The sequence below is a fragment of the Mandrillus leucophaeus genome, unplaced genomic scaffold (genome assembly GCF_000951045.1).
Source record: "Mandrillus leucophaeus isolate KB7577 unplaced genomic scaffold, Mleu.le_1.0 Scaffold172, whole genome shotgun sequence".
Classification (NCBI taxonomy): domain Eukaryota; kingdom Metazoa; phylum Chordata; class Mammalia; order Primates; family Cercopithecidae; genus Mandrillus; species Mandrillus leucophaeus.
The window spans coordinates 3,070,449-3,089,598 of record NW_012101721.1 but is presented as its reverse complement, the minus strand read 5'-3'; the positions used below and the strand labels follow the sequence as shown (position 1 = coordinate 3,089,598).

The window sequence follows — 19,150 nt, the reverse complement described above, 5'->3', positions numbered from 1 at the left end:
AGTCTCGCTCTGTTGCCCAGGCTGGAGTGCAGTGGTGTGATCTCGGCTCACTGCAACCTCTGCCTCCTGGGTTCAAGGAATTCTCCTGCCTCAGCCTCCCTAGTAGATGGGATTACAGGCACATGCCACCACACCCAGCTAAATTTTGTATTTTTAGTAGAGACAGGGTTTCACCATGTTGGCCAGGCTGGCCTCAAACTCTTGATCTCAGGTGATCTGCCTGCCTCAGCCTCCCAAAGTGCTGGGATTATAGGCGTGAACCACCACACCTGGCCAAGTTGTCTAAATTTCTGTCTGGGCTCCTGGCTCAGAACCACCCAGAGTGGCCACTGACAGCTCCTTGCCCTCTAGGAAGGACATGATGCCCCGCTTTCGGCTGTGGAGGGCCAGTTGCAGGCGTGTGCAGCCTACTCCATCCTGGACGTCCAGCTGGGCGCCTGCCTTGACCAGCACTTTGAGGATGACTGTGTTGCCCTTGAGGGCGGCCAGGTAGGCAGGTGTCCAGCCCACCTTGTTGCGGGTGTGGACATTCGCGTGATGTTCCAGGAGGTTGATGACCCTCAGGAAGGTGCCCCTCTGGACCGCCAGGTGGAGGGGTGTCCAGCCTGACTGCCCTGCAGCATTGGGGCCAGCCCTGCACTGCAGCAGTGCCGACACCGCTGCCTCCTCCCTGTGGTGTGCAGCTAGATGCAGGGGAGTCCAGTTCACAGCTCCGAGAGCACCCATGTTTGTGTGGCTCTCTGCCGGCAGATGGATGATCTCCAGGTGGCCCTTGTAGGCCGCTAGATGCAGGGGTGTCCAGCCCTGGTGGGTGGGCAGCTCAAGGCTGGCTCCGCACCTGAGCAGCATCTTGCAGATCGGGTGTTTGCCCCCAGTAGCCGCAGTGTGCAGTGGGCTGTAGCCGCTCTGGTCAAGGGCATCAGGGGCCGCTCCACTCTTCAGGAGGTGTTGGATGGCCCTCACTGTGCCCCGCTCTACTGCCAGGTGCAGTGGTGTTCTCAGGTTTCTCTGCTGAGCATCCAACTCAGCCCCCTGGCTGGTCAGCAGCTTGACCAGGCTAACATGGCCAAAGTAGGCGGCCACGTGGAGAGGGGTCTTGCCCTCAGCCTCATGCAGGTTGGGGTCAGCCTGACGGGAGACCAGAAGCTGTGCCACATTCTCAAAGTTATTCTGTGCAGACAGGTGAAGAGGGGTCCATCCCTCATGTTCCTGGGCATCCACGCAGGCCCCGTGGTCCAGGAGCAGGCGCGCAGTGCGGTCATCCCCATCCTGGGCTGCAAAGTGCAGCGGGGCCCAACCATCCTCATCCACTAGGTTGGCATCGGCACCGTGTGCCAAAAGCAGGGCACAGAGGTCGGGTCGCTGGTCCTGGATGGCGATCAGGAGGGGCGTGTATCCAGAGGCCGTCTGGCAGTCCACGTCTACCTCATGGGCCAGCAGCAACCTCACCTGCTCCACACTGCCCTGGGCCACCAGGAAGTGGAGGGGGGTGATCTTGTTCTCATAGATGCACAGTTCCTCATCTCTTGGGACCAAATTCTCACGGTCGGAGAGCTGAAAGGTCCACTTCAGGTAGTTTCCTGAGTCTGCTGGGAGAAAGATGGGGTTGAAATAAAAGACCTGTGACCTGTCCAGAAGTCATCATGGCCATCCCCCTGCCTCCTGGAAGTACCATCCATCCAGGAACAGAGGCTAGAGCAGTAAGGGCAATGCCTTTCCTAAGCACGGCTCTCTACACAGCCATAACTGTTACTATTCAAGTTCAGGTTCTGTCGTCCTGGAGAACTGAGTCCTGCAGTCCTTTCCCCACAGATGAGGCAGAAAGAGCAGTGGGCTCAGGAGGCCTGAGTGCAAATCCTGGTTTCACCCCTCAGCATCCCCCGACCTTAGCCAATTCACTGCCTCTTTGAGCTTCCATATCTGGATCAGCAAAGAGAGGACAGACAATGACCAGCTCCTTCTACCATTGAAGGACAAATTACATAGGTAAGAGCTTTCAGGGGAGGGCCTGAAGGGAAGTAAGTAGTTGTAAGTTGGAAATAAACTTGTGATTGGAGCTCTATGACCTAAACTCCCCTCTGAGGTCTTAAGGATCAACATCCTTTTGCTCTACCCAGTGGAGTATTAGAATAAATGATTACTACCCAGGCCTGACCCTCATAGATTCTGGTTTAATTAGTCTAGGGTGTGCCCAAGGCAAAGCATTTTTTTTTTTTAAATTTCCCGAGCAATTCTAACATGCAGCTAGCCTTGAGAACCAATGCTCCACCTCTCAGGTCAGGAAAGGAGAAATCCGGTCTTGCAAGGACACAGACCTGAAGGGGAGGCGGCCAGGTTCCCTGAGGGCATGTGCTTTTCTGAACACGCGGCTGGGTGCTGGAAAAGGGCATCCAAACCCTGGATGTGTGACAGGCCTGGGGAGGAGGGGGAGGCCAGGGAGATGGGGAAAGGGTGTGGTTTGACTCCACTTTCTCTGCTGTGAGTTCTCTGGTCCCACCCGTGGCACCCAGACTCACCGCTGTCCATCAGTTCCTGGCTGATGTCCTCATTCACCTGGGGAGGCATAACCAGCAGGCAAGGTGGAGATCAGAGGTGCAGTTCTAGCCTGTGTCCTCCTCCCCTCCTTTCCTCTCTCCAGCACTCCGGGTCACTGTCAGGACTCACAGCCCACCCTATCTTGGGAGACCCTTCTCCTTTGCTATGACTATCGCCAGATCTCCAGAGGAAAATACTGAACTGGAAAAACCCTCCAGAAAGAGGCAGCTCAGGGCCTTGCCTTCCGCTTGGGCCATGTGAACTTCAGGGTGGATCTGTGAGTTCAGCCAGGGGAGTCCCAAGCTAACCCATGGCTGGTTCCCGTGTTAGAGTAGGGACAGGAGAGCAGAGGGATGATGTTGACACCAACAGCATGAAAGCTTGGGAGAGCCAGGCCTTCCTTTGCAGGACGGGAGTCAGCTTGGTCCCAAGCATGTGAGAGAAGGTATATCCTTCCCAGGGGCTCTGTGCTCCAGGCACCACTATCCCTTGGTGCACCTTCGTGCAAATTAGGGAAAGGTGTTCCCTCTGGATGGAGGTGGCCCCGAGCTGAACTGTGCGTGAGTGCTCAGTGTCTGGCCAGAGATCACAACAGTCCACACAGCGGGCTCCAGCTTAGCACGACCGTAAGGACTGCCCAACGCACACACTCACCTCCAGGGGCTGGCGCAGCAACAGCTTGCAAGATACCTTCCTGGCCAGGGCCTCGCTCTCTGGGACGACCACAGGACTCTGCAGCGGTGACGGCAGTATGTCTGTCTTAATGGTAATGTCTGCTCCATGAATGGGAGAAAGACAGGAAAGGAAGCAACAGGCTGGCCCACAGTACCCTCCCTGTTTTAGATGCCCTAGCATTCCTGTCTCCTCCCAAAATCCATTCCTGGATTGAACATATGAGCATATGAACATATGTTCATATACATGCTCGAGAAGGCAGGAAACTGGGTCATGGTGGGGCACCTTCAGCAAGTCACTGACCCTCTGAGTTATCAGGGTCCTTTCCCACAGATTGAGGGGCAAGGTTAGGCGATCTCTAAGATGCTCACACTTACACACAGGTACATTTTCACAGTCCCCAAAGGACTGGACGACCTCACGGGCCATCCCCGGCCTGTGATCTCATGGCCTGGAAACATTTTACAAATGAGGGAACAGTAGCTCTGAAAGGACCCAAGGCTGGCTGGAGAGTTTGGAGACAGGGCCAGGCCCAGATGCTGTGGCTTCTGCCTTTTGGCACCGAAGGTTTTCTACTCTGCCTCCCACAGGGACATGCATTAACACGCACAGAGCCCAGAACCCATCCTCAGCTACTCCTGGCCCCCAATGCTGCCCTCCCAGCCCCGTGATGCAGATTCTGCCTCAAAAAGTCCTTTTAGGCCAGGTACAGTGGCTCACACCTGTAATCCCAGCACTTTGGAAGGATGAGGCAGGAGGATCACTTGAGGCCAGGAGTTTGAGAACAGCCTGAATAACACAGTGAGACCCCATCTTTAAAAAAAAAGAAATCTACAAATTAGCTAGGCATAGTGGTGTGCTTGTTGTTCTGGTTACTCAGGAGGCTGAGGTGGGAGGATCTCTTGAGCCCAGGAGTTCGAGCTTATGGTGAGGAATGATTGCACCACTACACTCCAGCCTGAACCACAGACACCGTGTTTCTGGGAAAAAAAAAAAAAAAAAAAGGTCCTTCTAGGCCATAGGGTCAAAAGTGTCTCTTTGCATAGCTCCCAGGAGTGCCCAGTCATCTCCCCTCCCGGCCGCGCCCAGCTCCCAGTCCCTGGGCAAGGGGCGCTGGATGAGCACCTAGAAAGCATGGCCTCTTCTTGGGGTCCTGGTCCCAGCAGCATTTCACCAGGTCCACCATCTGCGGGGCCTCGCTTGGCCATTGGTCAGAGACAGGCTGTAGGGAGGGCCGCATGCCTGCCGTCACTTGGATAATCATCATCATCATGTTGAACCCTGCAAAGGGAGGCTCAGGTTATGTGGGTGCTGAGAGGTAGGGCTGGAGGGGAGCAGGGGAGGAAAGTGGGGACTCTGAGGATCCCGACAGGGCACGCATGCAGTGCGGGCTCCACAAATGCTTGGTGAGTAAACAGCTAGACTTTCAACCGACTTGAGGTTCTGTGTTGAGTAGCCAAGTCTCTCTGGTCTGGCTCCAGCCACCTCCCAGGTCAAGACTAGACATGACCCCACATTGCAGGTCTGTGCTGTCCAAAAGTAGCAGGGCTGACAGACAGGCCTAGGTAAAGGCTCTGACTCTCAACGTTGCGAGGTTTTCCAAGTTTCCTGCAGTCTCTTTACCTGGCGTATAGGTGGCAGGGGGCAGGGGTATGAGAAGGCAGAAAGGGCACTTTAGAAGCAAGGAAGTTAGAGCCACAAAGCATGGGCTGGGGGCTGGGCTGACCTTCCCTTTCCTTTAGCTGTGACATGAGCTCTAGAAATAGAGGCAGGAAGGAAGGAGGGTGAGGAGAGGAATCCCTGAAGAGAACACAGTTCTACACACACCTGGACTTGCACTCCTTCTCAACCCTCAGTCCTCCCACAGCCCCTTCCAGGAACCCCTCCCAGGGGCCCTCTTGCCCCCGACACAGAGCCACAGCTGCCTGCTTACCTGAGTATGGTTTCTTCTGAGTGAGGAGCTCCCAGATGACAATCGCAAAGCTGTGGATGCAGAAAACGCTTTCTGAATGACTTAGTTGAACATCCAAGATCACCCCAGCCTGGGGCGCCTACGGTTCACACAGTCCCAGGCAAGCCTCTCCACCAGAGTCCTCCCCAGCCCTCTGCCTCTCCACCAGAGTCCTCCCCAGCCCTCCGCCTCTCCAGCCAGAGTCCTCCCCAGCCCTCCGCCTCCGGCCAGACCTCATCCCCGCACTGTCCTGCCCTTTGGGCCATAGTGGCCAGGCAGGGTGGTGGCAGCAAGCTGCCTGCTGCGTGTGTGGCATTGTGCCTGGCCTCCTTCTCACCTGTACACATCATGTTTGGGCCCCGGGGCCTTGTTACTCTCCAGGAGTATCTCGGGGGGGATGGAGCTGAGCATGCCCCGCAGAGCTGACCTCTCGATGTACTGCATCCGGGTGGACTTTCCATCCACTTGCACAGGCCGAAGTCTGGAATCTGGGAGAAAGCAGGGGCAGGGATAAGGACGCGATAGAGTCACATGAACAGAAAACGGCTATGGCTTCTCACCCCTCCTGCCATCTGCCTGTTCCAGGGTAGAGCAGTGGTTTTCTACGGCACTCCCCCCAGCACTACCACTGACTATCTGGATGATCTTGGCCAAATTACTTATCTTCTCAGAGCCTCAGTTTCTTCATCTGTAAAGTAGAAGGAATATGAGTATTTAACTCATAGTGCTATTGTGAGCACTAAATGAAGTACCATGCAAAAAGCACTTAAACAGTGCCTGGCATGTAGTTAGGAGATGGTAGGTGTTACCATTATCCAGAGACTATGAATGAAGGTGCCACCTTCGGTGAGCTGTTCGTTTCACCTCCAGGGGCCCTGAAACACTTATACCATGGACATTTATCTTCCCTTTGCTCCCATCCATCGAGTCATTCACTTGCCAAGTTGGCCATGCATTGAGGGCCAGGAAGGCTGTGGACCAAGGACTGGGCAGCAGATGAGAAAAATGAGACACGCCCTGTCAACACACACTCCATATCCTCGTAAATACTTATTCAAATGGGGGGTCCAGCCAATAAGGAAAGTGTTTCACTTATGATTATATACCTATGTTGGGGTTAGTAATACGGAGAATCAGAGGTACGGTGAAGGTATATAATGGGGACCTACTGGAGTAGATCAGGGAAGAGCTCCCTGAGGAGGTGATGTTTAAGCTGAGAGCTGAATAATGAGTAGACCTTTGCTAGATAAATCGGGGGGGTGTGGGGGAACAGAAGGTGCAAAGGTCCTGGGGCAGAAAAAAGTTTTAGGAAGTGAAAGAAAGTCCATTACAACTTTTTTAGGGATTGGCTTATTTACACACATCTCCATCCAAATAAAAGAAAGTGTGGGGGGATAGGGATTATTCTGCCCAATTTAGAAATGGGAAACTGAGTCCAAAGAGGGTTATTATAGGCATCCTGATACCCAGCCTCATGCCCCAAATTTCACTGCTTAGCCATCTCTGCTGCAGTGTGATCCCTGCCTTTAGAATTTGTCCATGAAGGGAACTGCTTAAAACCCTTGTCAGGCCGGTCAGGCAGGTGGATAATTCTGCTTACCTGGAGGAAACCCTCAAGTGAAAGGGAGCAGAGGATTGGCCAGAGCCCTTACTTTGACACGCATGTTGCTGTCCAGAAGGATGTTGCCCGGCTTGAGGTCCAGGTGGAGCAGAGGCGGCTTAATGCTGTGCAGGAAGTTCATGGCCAAGCTGGTCTCGTGGATGATGCGGAACCTGAGCTTCCAGCAGAGGCTGTGTGGATGGGCAGCATCTTCTCCAGGGAGCCATTGGCCATGAACTCCATCACAATACCCAGGGGCTGCTTGCACACCCCGTAGATGGACACAATGTGCTCAAACTTGATCTTCTCCATTTTGGCAGCTTCTTCAATGAGGTAATTCACATCAGAGCTATGGAGAGGGGAAGCAAGATATGGAAGGGGATGACCCATTCATTACTACAGCAACCAGAAGAACACAAAAACTAGCCATGACGCCAGGCTGTGGGGACCCAGAGAAGCCTCAGGAACTTGCAAGGTAGTGGAGGAGGACAGACATGAAGCACCATTTAGCAGGCAGCATAGATTACAGTCCAGCAGCAACAAGGCAGGAGGTCAAGGAGTTTGCAGCTAGGAGCCAGTCTATTCTGCAAAGGTGGCCACCAAAAAGCATGTATCACAGTTTATTGTTTATTCTGGTTGCTTGTTTCTATGTTTATCTCCCCTAGTAGATTTTGAGCCCCTGGAAGACCAACATGATGCCTCATGCTTCTGCTTCAAAACATCATTTGTTACCATTTAAATTATGGAAGTCATAGGTATACCTTGTAGGAAACATAGGGAATATAGAGAGTTATATAAAAGAAAAATAAATAATCAGGTATGCAACCTTCCAGAGCTAGCCTCTGTTGATATTTTGGTAAATCCTTTTACTATCCACCTTCAAGGTATCTCTTTCCCTTTCTCCCTCCCTTTCACTCCTTCTTTCTTCTCTTTCCTTTTGGATCACATAGTATGTGGAGCACGAGCACTTCCCCGCATTCCCCGCATTTGTGGAGCCCCACTGCGTGCATGCTCTGTTGGGATCCTCAGAGCCCCTGCCTTCCTCCCCTGCTCCCCTCCAGCCCTATCGCTCAGCATCCACATAGCCTGAGCCTCCCTTTGCAGGGTTCTTCCAAAGCATGATCTCCCAAAGCTGCACACTACTCCATTTTATGGATGAACTGTAATTATTCATCTTTATAATTCCCACAGCACATTGCCATGCACTGCACAATACATCTTTGTTGAATTGGAACAGAAGTCACAACTTAAGGAAAGGTCTTACAAAATAAGCATTTGCAAACTCTGTTGCTCATTTCACTGTATGTGCCCACAGAACAGTAAATATGGATTGTTTTGGGATTGCGGGGATGGGGATTAAGGAGAAATGACAGATTTGAGAACACAGTATTTGCAAAACTGTGATGCTGCTGCAGTCAGAGCCTGCTGGCAATGTGCTTCCGGGGCCTCCCTGGGAAGCCAACTGGAGAGCCCCAACCTTCAGGAAAAACCACATGCTCTTGCTGGCATCTGGACAGGTTGGCTAGTGTAGGTTTCTCCCATTCTTGTTTACTTGTGCCAGAGATCTCTTCTCCACCTCTGTGATATTTTTAATCTGTCTTCTCTCATCCTCTTGGGTTCACAGGAACCAATGACATCTGCCATGACGTGGAAAAAAGCATGGGATGTGGGGATCACACTGCCCTGATTTCAAATCCCAGTTTCACCCCTTATTACCTGCATGACCCTGGGCAAGTGGATCCTCTGGGCCTCAGTTTCTAAACTAAAAACTGGGAATTATTGTAACTGCCTTACACAGTTCTTTCATAGCTTCATACCCAGAAGTCTTGAGAGCATTGACTGCTGTCTCTCCTCTTCCTCATCTTGCTGCACCCACTTTCGTCTAGTTTTTGGTACCTGCACTTCCCTGAACACCTGTGGCTAAAGTCACCAACAGCCTCTATATTGCTATATCTAACCAACAGTTTTCAGTTCTCAGTGTATAGTTCAGATCTCTCACTCTTTTTCTTGAAACTTCATTACTTGAGCCATGTGTCAACATTCTCCTGCGTTTCTCCTACCTTTCTGGTCACTTCCTCTCTGTTTCCTTTGCAAGCTCATATCATGTTACTTGACCACGGGGCTTGCTCCAAGCGCCTCTTCTTTGCTCCTCTCCCTCTATAATCTTTCTCTAGTCAATCTCGACATCTCCAGTTGGATACTCAATACCAAATGCGTTTAAAGCTAACCTCCTGATTTTCCCCTGAAACCTGCCCTTCCTCCAGTTTTCATCATTTCAGTGAATGGGGCCTCTGTCCTTCTAGTCCTCAGAATAGAACCCTCGTGTCATCTTTGACTCCTTTCTCCCTCTCACTTCCTACAGCCAAGTCTTTGCAAATCCTGCCAGCTCCAGCTTCAAAGTACTGTCGAGCAACAAGCTGACCACTTCTCACCACCTGTCCCGCAAGGTGCATCTTGCCCCAAGCCTCCTAATTGGACTCTCTCTTTCTCTCACTTCCTCTCCATAATCATTCTCAAAACAGCAGCCAAAGTCATATTTTAAAATCTAAGTCACAGCATGTCACCGCCCTTCTCCAGTGGCTCTCCTCATCACGGTAAAAGCCAAAGTTCCTTCATGGCTGACAAAGTCCTACAAGATTTGTCCCCAACCCCAGGCACAGCTTGCTGACTTCCTCTCCTAATCACTCCCCTTTCACTGTGCTCCTGGCACACGGGCTTCCCACTGTTCCTCCACCGTGCCCAGTGTGGTCCCACCTCAGGACCTTTGCACCTGTTGTTCTCTCTGCCTAGAACACTCCTCCCTAACAGAGCCACATGGATTACCCCTTCATTTGCTTCAAATCTCTACTCAAATGGTACCTAATTAGTGTGTGTTTCACAGAGGAGTCTATATAAAAAAAGCAACCTCATCCCAACTCTTATCTCCCCTATACACAGAGGGCCCTGGCATTAATATTTTTAGACCAAACCATTTCTTAGAAAATCAGACTTCTCAATTCTCCTTAGATATTTTAATCAAGAACTGTCAGGTGGTCATGAGTGCTATAACTAAAAAGTTTATTATTCATTTGCTATTTATTTTGTCTTCCTCCTTTAGGTTATAAGCTTCATGAGGTCAGGGACTTTGTTTTTTTCACTTAGTGCTTGGAATGAATGCATCTCATCCATGCTTTTGTTTTGTTTTGTTTTGTTTTTTTGAGACTGAGTCTCACTTTTGTCGCCCAGGCTGGAGTGCAATGGCGTGATCTTGGTTCACTGCAACCTCTGCCTCCTGGGTTCAAGCAATTCTCCTGTCTCAGCCTCCTGAGTAGCTGGGACTACAGGCACCTGCCACCACGCCCAGCTAATTTTTGTATTTTTAGTAGAAACGGGGTTTCACCATATTGGTCAGTCTGGTCTTGAACTCCTGAACTCAGGTGATCCACCAGCCTTGGCCTCCCAAAGTGCTGGGATTTCAGGCATGAGCCACCAGGACTGGCCTGATGCCCTAGTTTTAATGACCACTTATAACAAGTGACTCCCAAGTTTTAATATTCTTAACACCAACCTTTACTCTGACGTCCGCTTGACAACACTTCTTGACTATTTAAAGGCATCTGAAACTCAACAGGTACAAAGCTGAACTCATGATCTTCCTCTCCAAACCTAGGCCTCTTTTCATATTCTCTTCATTAATTGTCAACACTGCCATTCAATAAATATTTATTGAACACCAACTATGTGCCAGGCACAGGAGACAGAGTTGTGACCAAAACAGACACTCTCACGGAGTGGACATTTTAGTGGACCCTCCATTCCTTTGGGCAAGCCAGACATCAAGTTAGCTTTAATACCCCTCTTCCTCATCATGACCCTCCCCATGACTAATCCAGCACCAAGTCAGGTGGATTTTTATCTTCTAAATATGGCTTAACCCATTCCTTTCCTATCTCCACTACCAACACTCCAGTCTAGCCCCGATTACCCATCTCTTGTCAGAATGAAGATAACAATCTCCTAACTTGACCAGCATCCACTGTACCCCTCCCAATGCATTCTCCATACTGCAATTCTGATTAATCCCTCCCATTATCACCACTGCTACCTGGCTGTAAATGCTCGGTGGTTTTCCACTGCTGTTTTACTCTCCCAGCTCCAGCCATCATGGCCTTTTCCCATCTTTGTACTTACCATGCCCCTCTTGCCACAGATTCTTTGCACACTCTGTTGTCTGTTCTTGGAAAACTTTCTCCTCCTCACCTACTTAACTCACTCATTCTTCACATTTCAGCTGTAGCGTAACTTCTTCAAGGAAGCCTTTTCTGATCTCAAACTTTCTACTAATGAGCTCTCTTAGAACCACAAATCTCCCCTTCTTAAGCTTCTCACAGTTGCACATTTACATTTACATGTGGGATTATCTAGTTAACGTCTTCCTCCCCCTAGGCTGCAAGCTCCTGGAGAGAAAGGACACATCTGTTGCATTTATCATTAATCCCAGGGTGTAGAACAGTGCCTGACACATAGTAGAAGAGCAATAAGCGTTTGTCAAGTGGATGAATGAATGAATAGCTGGAAAGAAGATCTAGTAAAGTAATGCATGTAAAGCTCCTAGTATAGTAATCCATACATACTAAGCCTTAATTACCATTAATTATCTTACCCCTCCACCCAGGGAATTCCCAGAACTTGGGAAGGGAAAGTGGCAGGAGTTAGCATCAATGTCTCACAGTGTAATCATGTCACTGCCATCTGTTTCATTTCGTTCTATATGCCAAAGGCTATAAATGATTTAGACAAATCCTAGCATAATCTGATCCTCCTCCAAAACCAACAGGCAGATGCTGAGGGAGGAAGGTGAGTGGGCCTTGGGCGATTTCATTTTTCCTCTCCTCATAAGGTGGGGGAAGGCCTGGGAATTGAGTGTGTGGCACCTGAGGCTGTGTCTTAAGGTTCTGCATGGTAATCCTAGAGAACCACAGATAGCATCCAAGCCAGATGCCAGTCGGAGAGGCTCCCGCCCCAAACTCTCTAATTGATGTCCCAGAGCCTTGGAGGACATGATTATCATGCTCAGATTTAACATCCCGAGTGTCTTCTTCATGGCTGCAAAGTGCAAGCACACAGCTAGTATATGCAACTCCAGTGGGAATGAGACTGGATTCCAAATCAGTGGGAAGACAGAGAACAATGGAAACAGCGGGAAAGAGGTAGGAAGAGAAAAATGGGGGCATGTCAAGGCGTGGCTATAGTGCACGGGACGACAGCAAGGGACAAAAACAAAAACAGACATCAGAGAACTCCAGACTTGACCTTCCAGGGGCCTGTACAGGCCATCAGGTCAGGCAGTCTCCATCCCCCGGCCTCCTCAGCCTGCACTGGTTGGGAGGGGCCTCCTCCCTCTACCCACCATGGGAAGAGAGAACATGATTCCCTGCAGATCACTGAGCAAAGTGCCACAGCCTCCCAGGAAGCTCAGCCCTGCCCTGAGAGTTGGGATGAGTAGGAGGGGGGCAGAGAGCAGTCAAGAGCAGTCATTGCCACAGGACACCCGGGGAAGAAGGCGCTGTAGAGAAGGATGGAAGGAGGCAGGACAAGTTCGGAAGGTTAGATAGGATAAAGGAGTCTTTGGTAGGTAGTTCCCGCTTGCCTTTGACCTCTGTTGAGTCTACAAGCAGGTATTGTGTGCCAGCTCTATTTTGGTTAGGGAGACAGGTATGCTGTGCCTGGGAGGCTCAGGCTACTGGGTGGAATTCAGAGACACTGCGGGGGACAGTCCTCAGCCCCAAACTCAGCCCACTCCTTCTTCGCAAGCTCCCTGGGTCCAAAGCTTTCCGGGCCTCAGTTTCTCCTCCGAGAAAGGGGAGGGCGTGGCTGGCAGTACCTGGTGGCGTCGGGCGGGAGGCAGCGGGGCACTTGATGGCGCACTCTGTCGGCCAGCGCCTGTGCCGCGCCTGGAACACCCGGCTGAAGCCACCGCTGGCCACTAGGCGCCAGTCGCTCTCGAAGTCGTCGCGAGTGAAGACGGGGAGGCTGCCCAGCCGCTGCTACGTGGGGTCGGCGGCCATGGGGTCGGTGCGGCTGCCCGGCCCTTTTCTTGCTGTCTCCGCGCCGCGCACTCCCCGCCGGGGCTGCTTCCTGGGTGGCCCAAGGAGCAGCCGCTTCCTGCTCCTCCGGTCCGGGAGAGGGGAAAGGGGAGACAAGCCGGCACTGCCTCCTTCCCCGCCCAAGAGGGGCCGCTCCTGCCCCGCGAAGGTGGGGAAATCCCAGACAGGAGCCCTGAGGCCCCAGCAGGGATGGAGCGACCTGGGCCTGGGGAGAGGGTATTTCCCTCCTAAGCCCTCGCGTTTCCCCCGTCTCAGCCTTGGATTTTCCCCAGTTCTCTGTAGGGAGGGATGCTGGGAGGTGAACCGAAGCTGGAAGAAGTCCAGCCTGAGAAGTTGGATCCAGTTTATTTAGGCCCAACGCTAAGTGACATCAGTTAATGCATTCCTGCAGTGCATTCAAGAGGGTTTATGAAGGATTCAGGCCTGGACCCCTGCCCCTGTCCAGCAAGTTTGGGACTCAAACAATTTTAATGGGGATGTTCTAGTCTGAATCTGTTGGTCTGACTGGTTTCATGTTTCCTTTATTCTTGTTGGGGTTTTGTTTGTTTGTTAGCCAGCCAGCCTTGGTGTGCTATAGGTTACCAAGGAGGGGTCAGCAGGGACAGAGTGGCGGGGGAGGCTGGGCTCCTGTCTGCAGGGGACTCCCTTCCTGGGGCTGCGCTCTACCTAACCTCAACGGGATGGACCCCAGCCTCGGGGTTGGCCCAGTTACTAGGGGCAGTTTGTTGCCAGGGATAAGAGGAGGCTGTAGCTGGAGTATGACCAGTGCTGAGCCTGGAGGTTCCCCTGGGTTCTGGGTCCATGGGATTGCCCTCTCACCTTGGAGACCCTAGAGCAGGGAAAATGACAAGTGCTTGAACAGACGGGTCTCCCCAGGGGCACTGACCGAGTGAGCCATTGCCCAGAGACAGGTATACCTGCAGGACCTGTGTCCACACAAGGCAGAGTCAGCCACTTCTCGCCTACAGCTGGGTAAGTCCACAAGGAACCCTCAAAGTGACCAGTGTCAGGTTTGAGGAGCCCACCTACCAGAGGAGGAAGTGCCTTGCCTTCAGCCCAAACCTGTAGAGCCCCTCATCCATGCCACAAGCCCACCAGACTCCCAGAGAACAGTGTAGGCGTGATAGGCAAACAGAAACTCCCTGTGGAAGCTGGAGAACTTGCTCCCTCCATAACAACTTACCTGCAATTTCCAGGATGAATTCTGGCAAGCAGATTAAGGACCAAAGATTGGGCCTGGAGACAGTTGTCATAGAAACTAGTGATAGCCACTATTAATTGAACATTCACTTTGTTCCAGGATCAGCGACTATTTCAGTTACTGCATTGCTTTACAGATATTATCTTGTTTATCTTGCAACAATGTTATGAGGTCAACATCTCCTATTTATAGATGTGGAAACTGGCCTTAAGACAATAAGTAATGAATGGACACATAGCTAGTAAGTGGTAGTTGATATTCAAACTCAGGTCTCTTAGTTTCTATGGAAATGGGTTGGTCAAGGGAGGATCAGGGAGTAGCCTTTTATGAATACAAAGAAGCGGGAGAGAGAGTCATGCTCCCTGGAAGAGGGTGGAGATGATGGAAACTGCATCCGGAGCAGGACATATCCCCCAGACGTATGTCAGAGGGAGGCCCCCGGCTAGCTTTGGCTGGAGCAAGGCAGGGCATGACAGAACCCACTGCTTCTGGAGTAGCCCTGCCTGCCCGAGTTTAAAGCCTCTGCCAGAGAAGTTTGGAAGGTGATAAAGGACATTACTGTCAGGGAGACCAGGAGGTCAAGAGGATGTTTCATACCCTCTACTGGGAGGGTGAAAATGGAGACTGGGAAGGTGACCAGCCACCTAGCCCTGCAGAAGTTTGACTGAGACCCAGATCTTTGACATTCAGGAGACCTATCTCAGCTCCTGGAGGAAATACCAGGGGTGAATGGCCTGAGTCATTTCAGCAATTCCCCTTGATCCACTTATACCTGAAGCGGCTCTCCAGGGGGAGGAAGTTACCAGAAGCTGCCATTGTCTGCCTGCAGAGACTGTCACAGGAATGCTGAAGAAAGCATCATTCCTAGAGGAGGGGACACCCAGGGCTCAAGGCAGGTTGCCAAGATCCCGAACAAAACACCACTGAATTTCTCACAGGGCTGGAGGTGGAGGAGCTGCAGGGGCAGGGCGTATTACTGCTGACCCACCTGTTGAAACTCTCTCCGTGGGTTCAAGCACCCCCAAGGCTTCTGAGTTGTCAGGCAAAATAGACACATTCATTGACCCAGAGGGACTGGATCATTTGACTGGGCTTGTGCTGCTCCTTATAGCTGTCTAACATGGGCCAGGGCAAAAGCCTAGTAGGATAAGCTCTGGGAGAAGTTGTAGGTGGAGGGACCCTTTCTGAGTATAACGTCACAGAGGCAAAGAACTCCTGGATCTCTCATTAAAAGTAGGGTGAGGTTTAGGAATTTGCAAAAGAGCAAAGTCAACTCACAGGCTGCGGTTTCTTTCCAGTGGTCTGAGTGCACAAGTCCCTAGGTCCTGGCTGGTTGGGAAGTCAGCAGCCAGTGTGTGGAGGGGAGAGAGCTGGGGGGTTGGGAGGGAAACTTGACCTTTACCCATATCTACCTACAAATGGGAATGGATAATGAGGTGGTTATAGTCCAACTATGACCCCCACCCACCAGAAGGGGCAAGGAACAGGTTCTAGCCCTAGACGTTTTACCCCAAAATGCTCTGAGTCCTTCTGACTGACTTCTATTAGTGTATTTTGTTTGGGCAGATGAAGATGGAAGTGTTCTGGATTTGGAGTTATTAAATGAATTTTGTGTGTATGTGTGATTGTCTTCAGGGAACCTAAAATGTTTAGCCTGCCCCTCCCAGGCAAGTGAGCTGGTACAGTAGCTCTGAAATACTTTAGAAGATGCTGAAATCCGATGTGAGCCTTTCCCCAAATCGGAATGACAAGCTATTTGCATATAGGGAAGTTTCCCAGTCTGCCCCTGTTCTCCACCCTGCAAACGTGTCACAGAGAACCCTGGACAGGTTCTGGCAGGCCCCAGCCTCTGGTGGCTTGTGTACTGAGGTTGGTCAGGATAAAGGAATGTATGCAGGAAATTGGAACATCTGTTCAGGAAGCAGGACTCCCAGAGCAAAAGGGATTGAACGAGGCAATAGGAACACGTTTAAATGCTAGAGTGAGTGAGTCAGTCAGACTCGCATTTAAACCCTGACTTCTTTCTATCACTTAGCATTTGTTTAACCTTGGTCACATTATCAAATCTTTCTGGGTTTCTCCATCGGTAAAATGGATGATAATCATAATAACCATTCCAAAACATTGCTGTATATTATACTAATATAACATGATAATATAATATAATATTAGTTTAATATACCTAGTATATTTTTAAAGGTTATAATTCTTACAACAACCTTTTGGAACAGTTATTAGGATTATCATCCATAAAATACACCTAAATACTAGGTATATTTTTAAAGGTTACTTTCCTTAGGTATATACTAGGAATACTCCTAGGCAAAAGAATGAACCAACTGATACTTCACACCTGAAAAATTAACTAAAAATGAATCATGGACTTAAATATAAAATGTAAAACTATAAAAATTGTTAGAGAAAATATTCTGGACCTAGGATTAGATGAAAAGTTCTTAGGCTGAACCTCACAAGCACAATCCATAAAAGGGAAAATTGATAAACCGAACTCATCAAAATGAAAAACTCTCACTCATTGAAAGACCTGGTGAAGGGGAAGAGAAGAGTGCAGATGGGGAGAAAATGTTTGTAAAGCACATATTTGACAAAGTGCTAGTTCCTATAGTATATAAAGAGGTCTTCAAACTCAATGCTAAAAAAATTATCAAATTAGAAAATGGGGAAAAGACATTTCTCTGAAGAGAATGTACAGATGACAAACAAGTGCATGAAAAAATGTTTAACATCATGAGCCACTAAGCAATGCAAGTAAGATACCACTACCTACCTATCAGAATGGCTAAAAATAAAACTGAAAAGATAGTGGCAACACCAAATGCTGATGAGGATGTAGAGTAATGGGGTCACTCATATGCTGGTGGAAATGTAAAATGGTACGGCCACTCTAGAAAAGTATTTGGCAATTTCTTATAAGACTAAACATACGATTGCCATACAACCCAGCAATTGCACTCTTGGGAATCTATCCCAGAAAAATGAAAACAGTGTTCACACAAAAATCTGTATACGAATGCTCATTGCAGCTTTATCTGCAATAGCTAAAATCTGGAAACAGCTCAGATGTCCTTCAACTAATGATGGCTAAACACACAATGGTGCTGTATTACCAAACAGGACTCAGCAACTACTGATATACACAGCCATTTGGACGAGGCTCCGGTGAATTCTGTTGAGTGAACAAAGCCAATCATAAGAGGTTACGTACTGTATGACTCCGTTTATATTGCATTCTTAAAATGACAAAATTATAGAGATGGAGAACAGATTAGTGGTTGTCAGAGGTGAGACTGGGGGAGAGGCAGGTGGGTGTAGCTATAAAAGGTTGGTGCAAAGGATCCTTGTGATGAAATTGTTCTGTATCTTAACCGTGATGGTGGTCACATGAATCAATGCATGTGACAAAATTCCATCAAATTAAATGCATGCACAGATGCACAGACACACATACACAAACACACACAAATGAGTGCATGTAAAACTGACGGCACCGGAGTGAGAACTATGGATTGTATCACTGTTGATTTCCTGGTTGTAATGTTGTGCTATAGTGACATAAGATGTTACCTTTGGGGGAAACTGGATGAGGGTATCAGGGATCTCTGCATAAGTTCTTAAAATTGTGTGCTTATCTATAATTATCTCCAAACGGAACATTTAAAAAAATACATATAAAGTCCCTTTCTCTTCTTCCTCCTCCTCCTTTTCCTCCTCCTACTTCTCCTTCGCCCTTCTATTTCTCGTTCTTGTCCTTATTACTAGGTAATGTTATATTCTTGGAAGGAAAATATTCCCACAATAGGAGAAAGGCAGTAATCTGACATTTACCCCGGAGCACCTTAAGGAACACAGCTACGTGTCCCCCTGTGGACACGTAGAAACCTCAAGGAGAAAGAGAAAGGCCACTGTGTTAAATGTCTGAGGTTGGAGACAATGGTGAGAGGGAGCGAACTTGTTCCAAGACTCAATACTTTGACCAAGGTGATGGTCAGATAAGCTAAGACCCACTGACAGGGCCAGGATTCTACCCAATTCACAAAATATGAGAGTCATTCAGAGAAAGCCAAAATAAAAAGCCAACATGCCATTGTCCAAATCATGTCAGGGACTCTTTCTATCCAGCATGCTTACTGAGGCTCAAGGCATCGTGTGCCTGCGGCTGAGACGTGCGGGGATGCAGACACAGGCTGGGCTCCAAAGCTGGGGCCTCCTGCTATGGGGTGTGTATGAAAGAGGCAGTGAGATGGAGTAAACCAACAATGTTGTAAGAACATTTCTGGAGTTGGCAGAGTATAGATTTTCCTTCCTAATATGGAAACCAGTCTCCCTTTTGAAGGGCTTTTTGATGAAAAACTACTTTGAGTGTCAAGAAGCCAAAAATGGAAGCCCTGAGTTTCATGAACCACGGTTTTCATTGTCAAAATCATGGCCACAGGTTTCCTATGCTCTTGGGTGATTGTGGTTCTGGGCTGGGTCCATATAAAATTAAGAAACAGATGTCCCAAGCATCTTGCCACCTCAAGCAGTTTAGAAGAAATGCTTGGCTGTGGCCAGGGCTTCAGAGAAGCATCATTCCAACATGGGGCCTGAGCAGCCTCAGAACATGCCCAAGAGGTCATGGTCAATACCTTCTCTGGGAGTATCCAAGAGACTAGGAATGCTAAATTTAACCCTTTTTAATTTAACAAAGAGGCCAAGGAGATTGAGGAAATCACCTTGACCCTCCTATTAGCAGGACTCTAAAGGGAAAATGCCCTCCTTATGTCAACCTTGGTGATCTGGTCGTAAATCTATCCTTCTGCTCTCCTCTGGGCTCTTCCTGGATAGGCAGGAGCAAGGGAAAGCTAGGACTAGGGAAGGACTTAAATACTAAAAGGTGGTTTTCTTGGGAACTCTGAAAGCTTGCTGGCTCTGCAGGTAAAGAAAGGGACTTCTAAAATGTGACTAGTGTCATGCTTCTTATAACTTCTTTTTTTTTCTATTTTCCTTACTGTTAAGCAGAGTAAGTTCCTTCCCTCCCTCCCTCCCTCCCTCCCTCCCTTCCTTCCTTCCTTCCTTCCTTCCTTCCTTCCTTCCTTCCTTCA

At 49.5% G+C, this 19,150-nt stretch overlaps 1 protein-coding gene across 1 annotated transcript; it reads right to left on the bottom strand.

Moving 5' to 3' along the window:
• Positions 1-282: 282 nt before the first annotated feature.
• Positions 283-12,808, bottom strand: ANKK1 (ankyrin repeat and kinase domain containing 1). Its single transcript, XM_011977021.1, is given in 11 exon segments — positions 283-1,586; positions 2,517-2,553; positions 3,190-3,308; positions 4,336-4,491; positions 5,144-5,193; positions 5,499-5,616; positions 5,619-5,649; positions 6,814-6,963; positions 6,966-7,110; positions 12,625-12,649; positions 12,652-12,808. Coding segments are annotated over 11 exon segments (2,292 nt in total).
• Between the last annotated feature and the right edge of the window lie 6,342 nt (positions 12,809-19,150).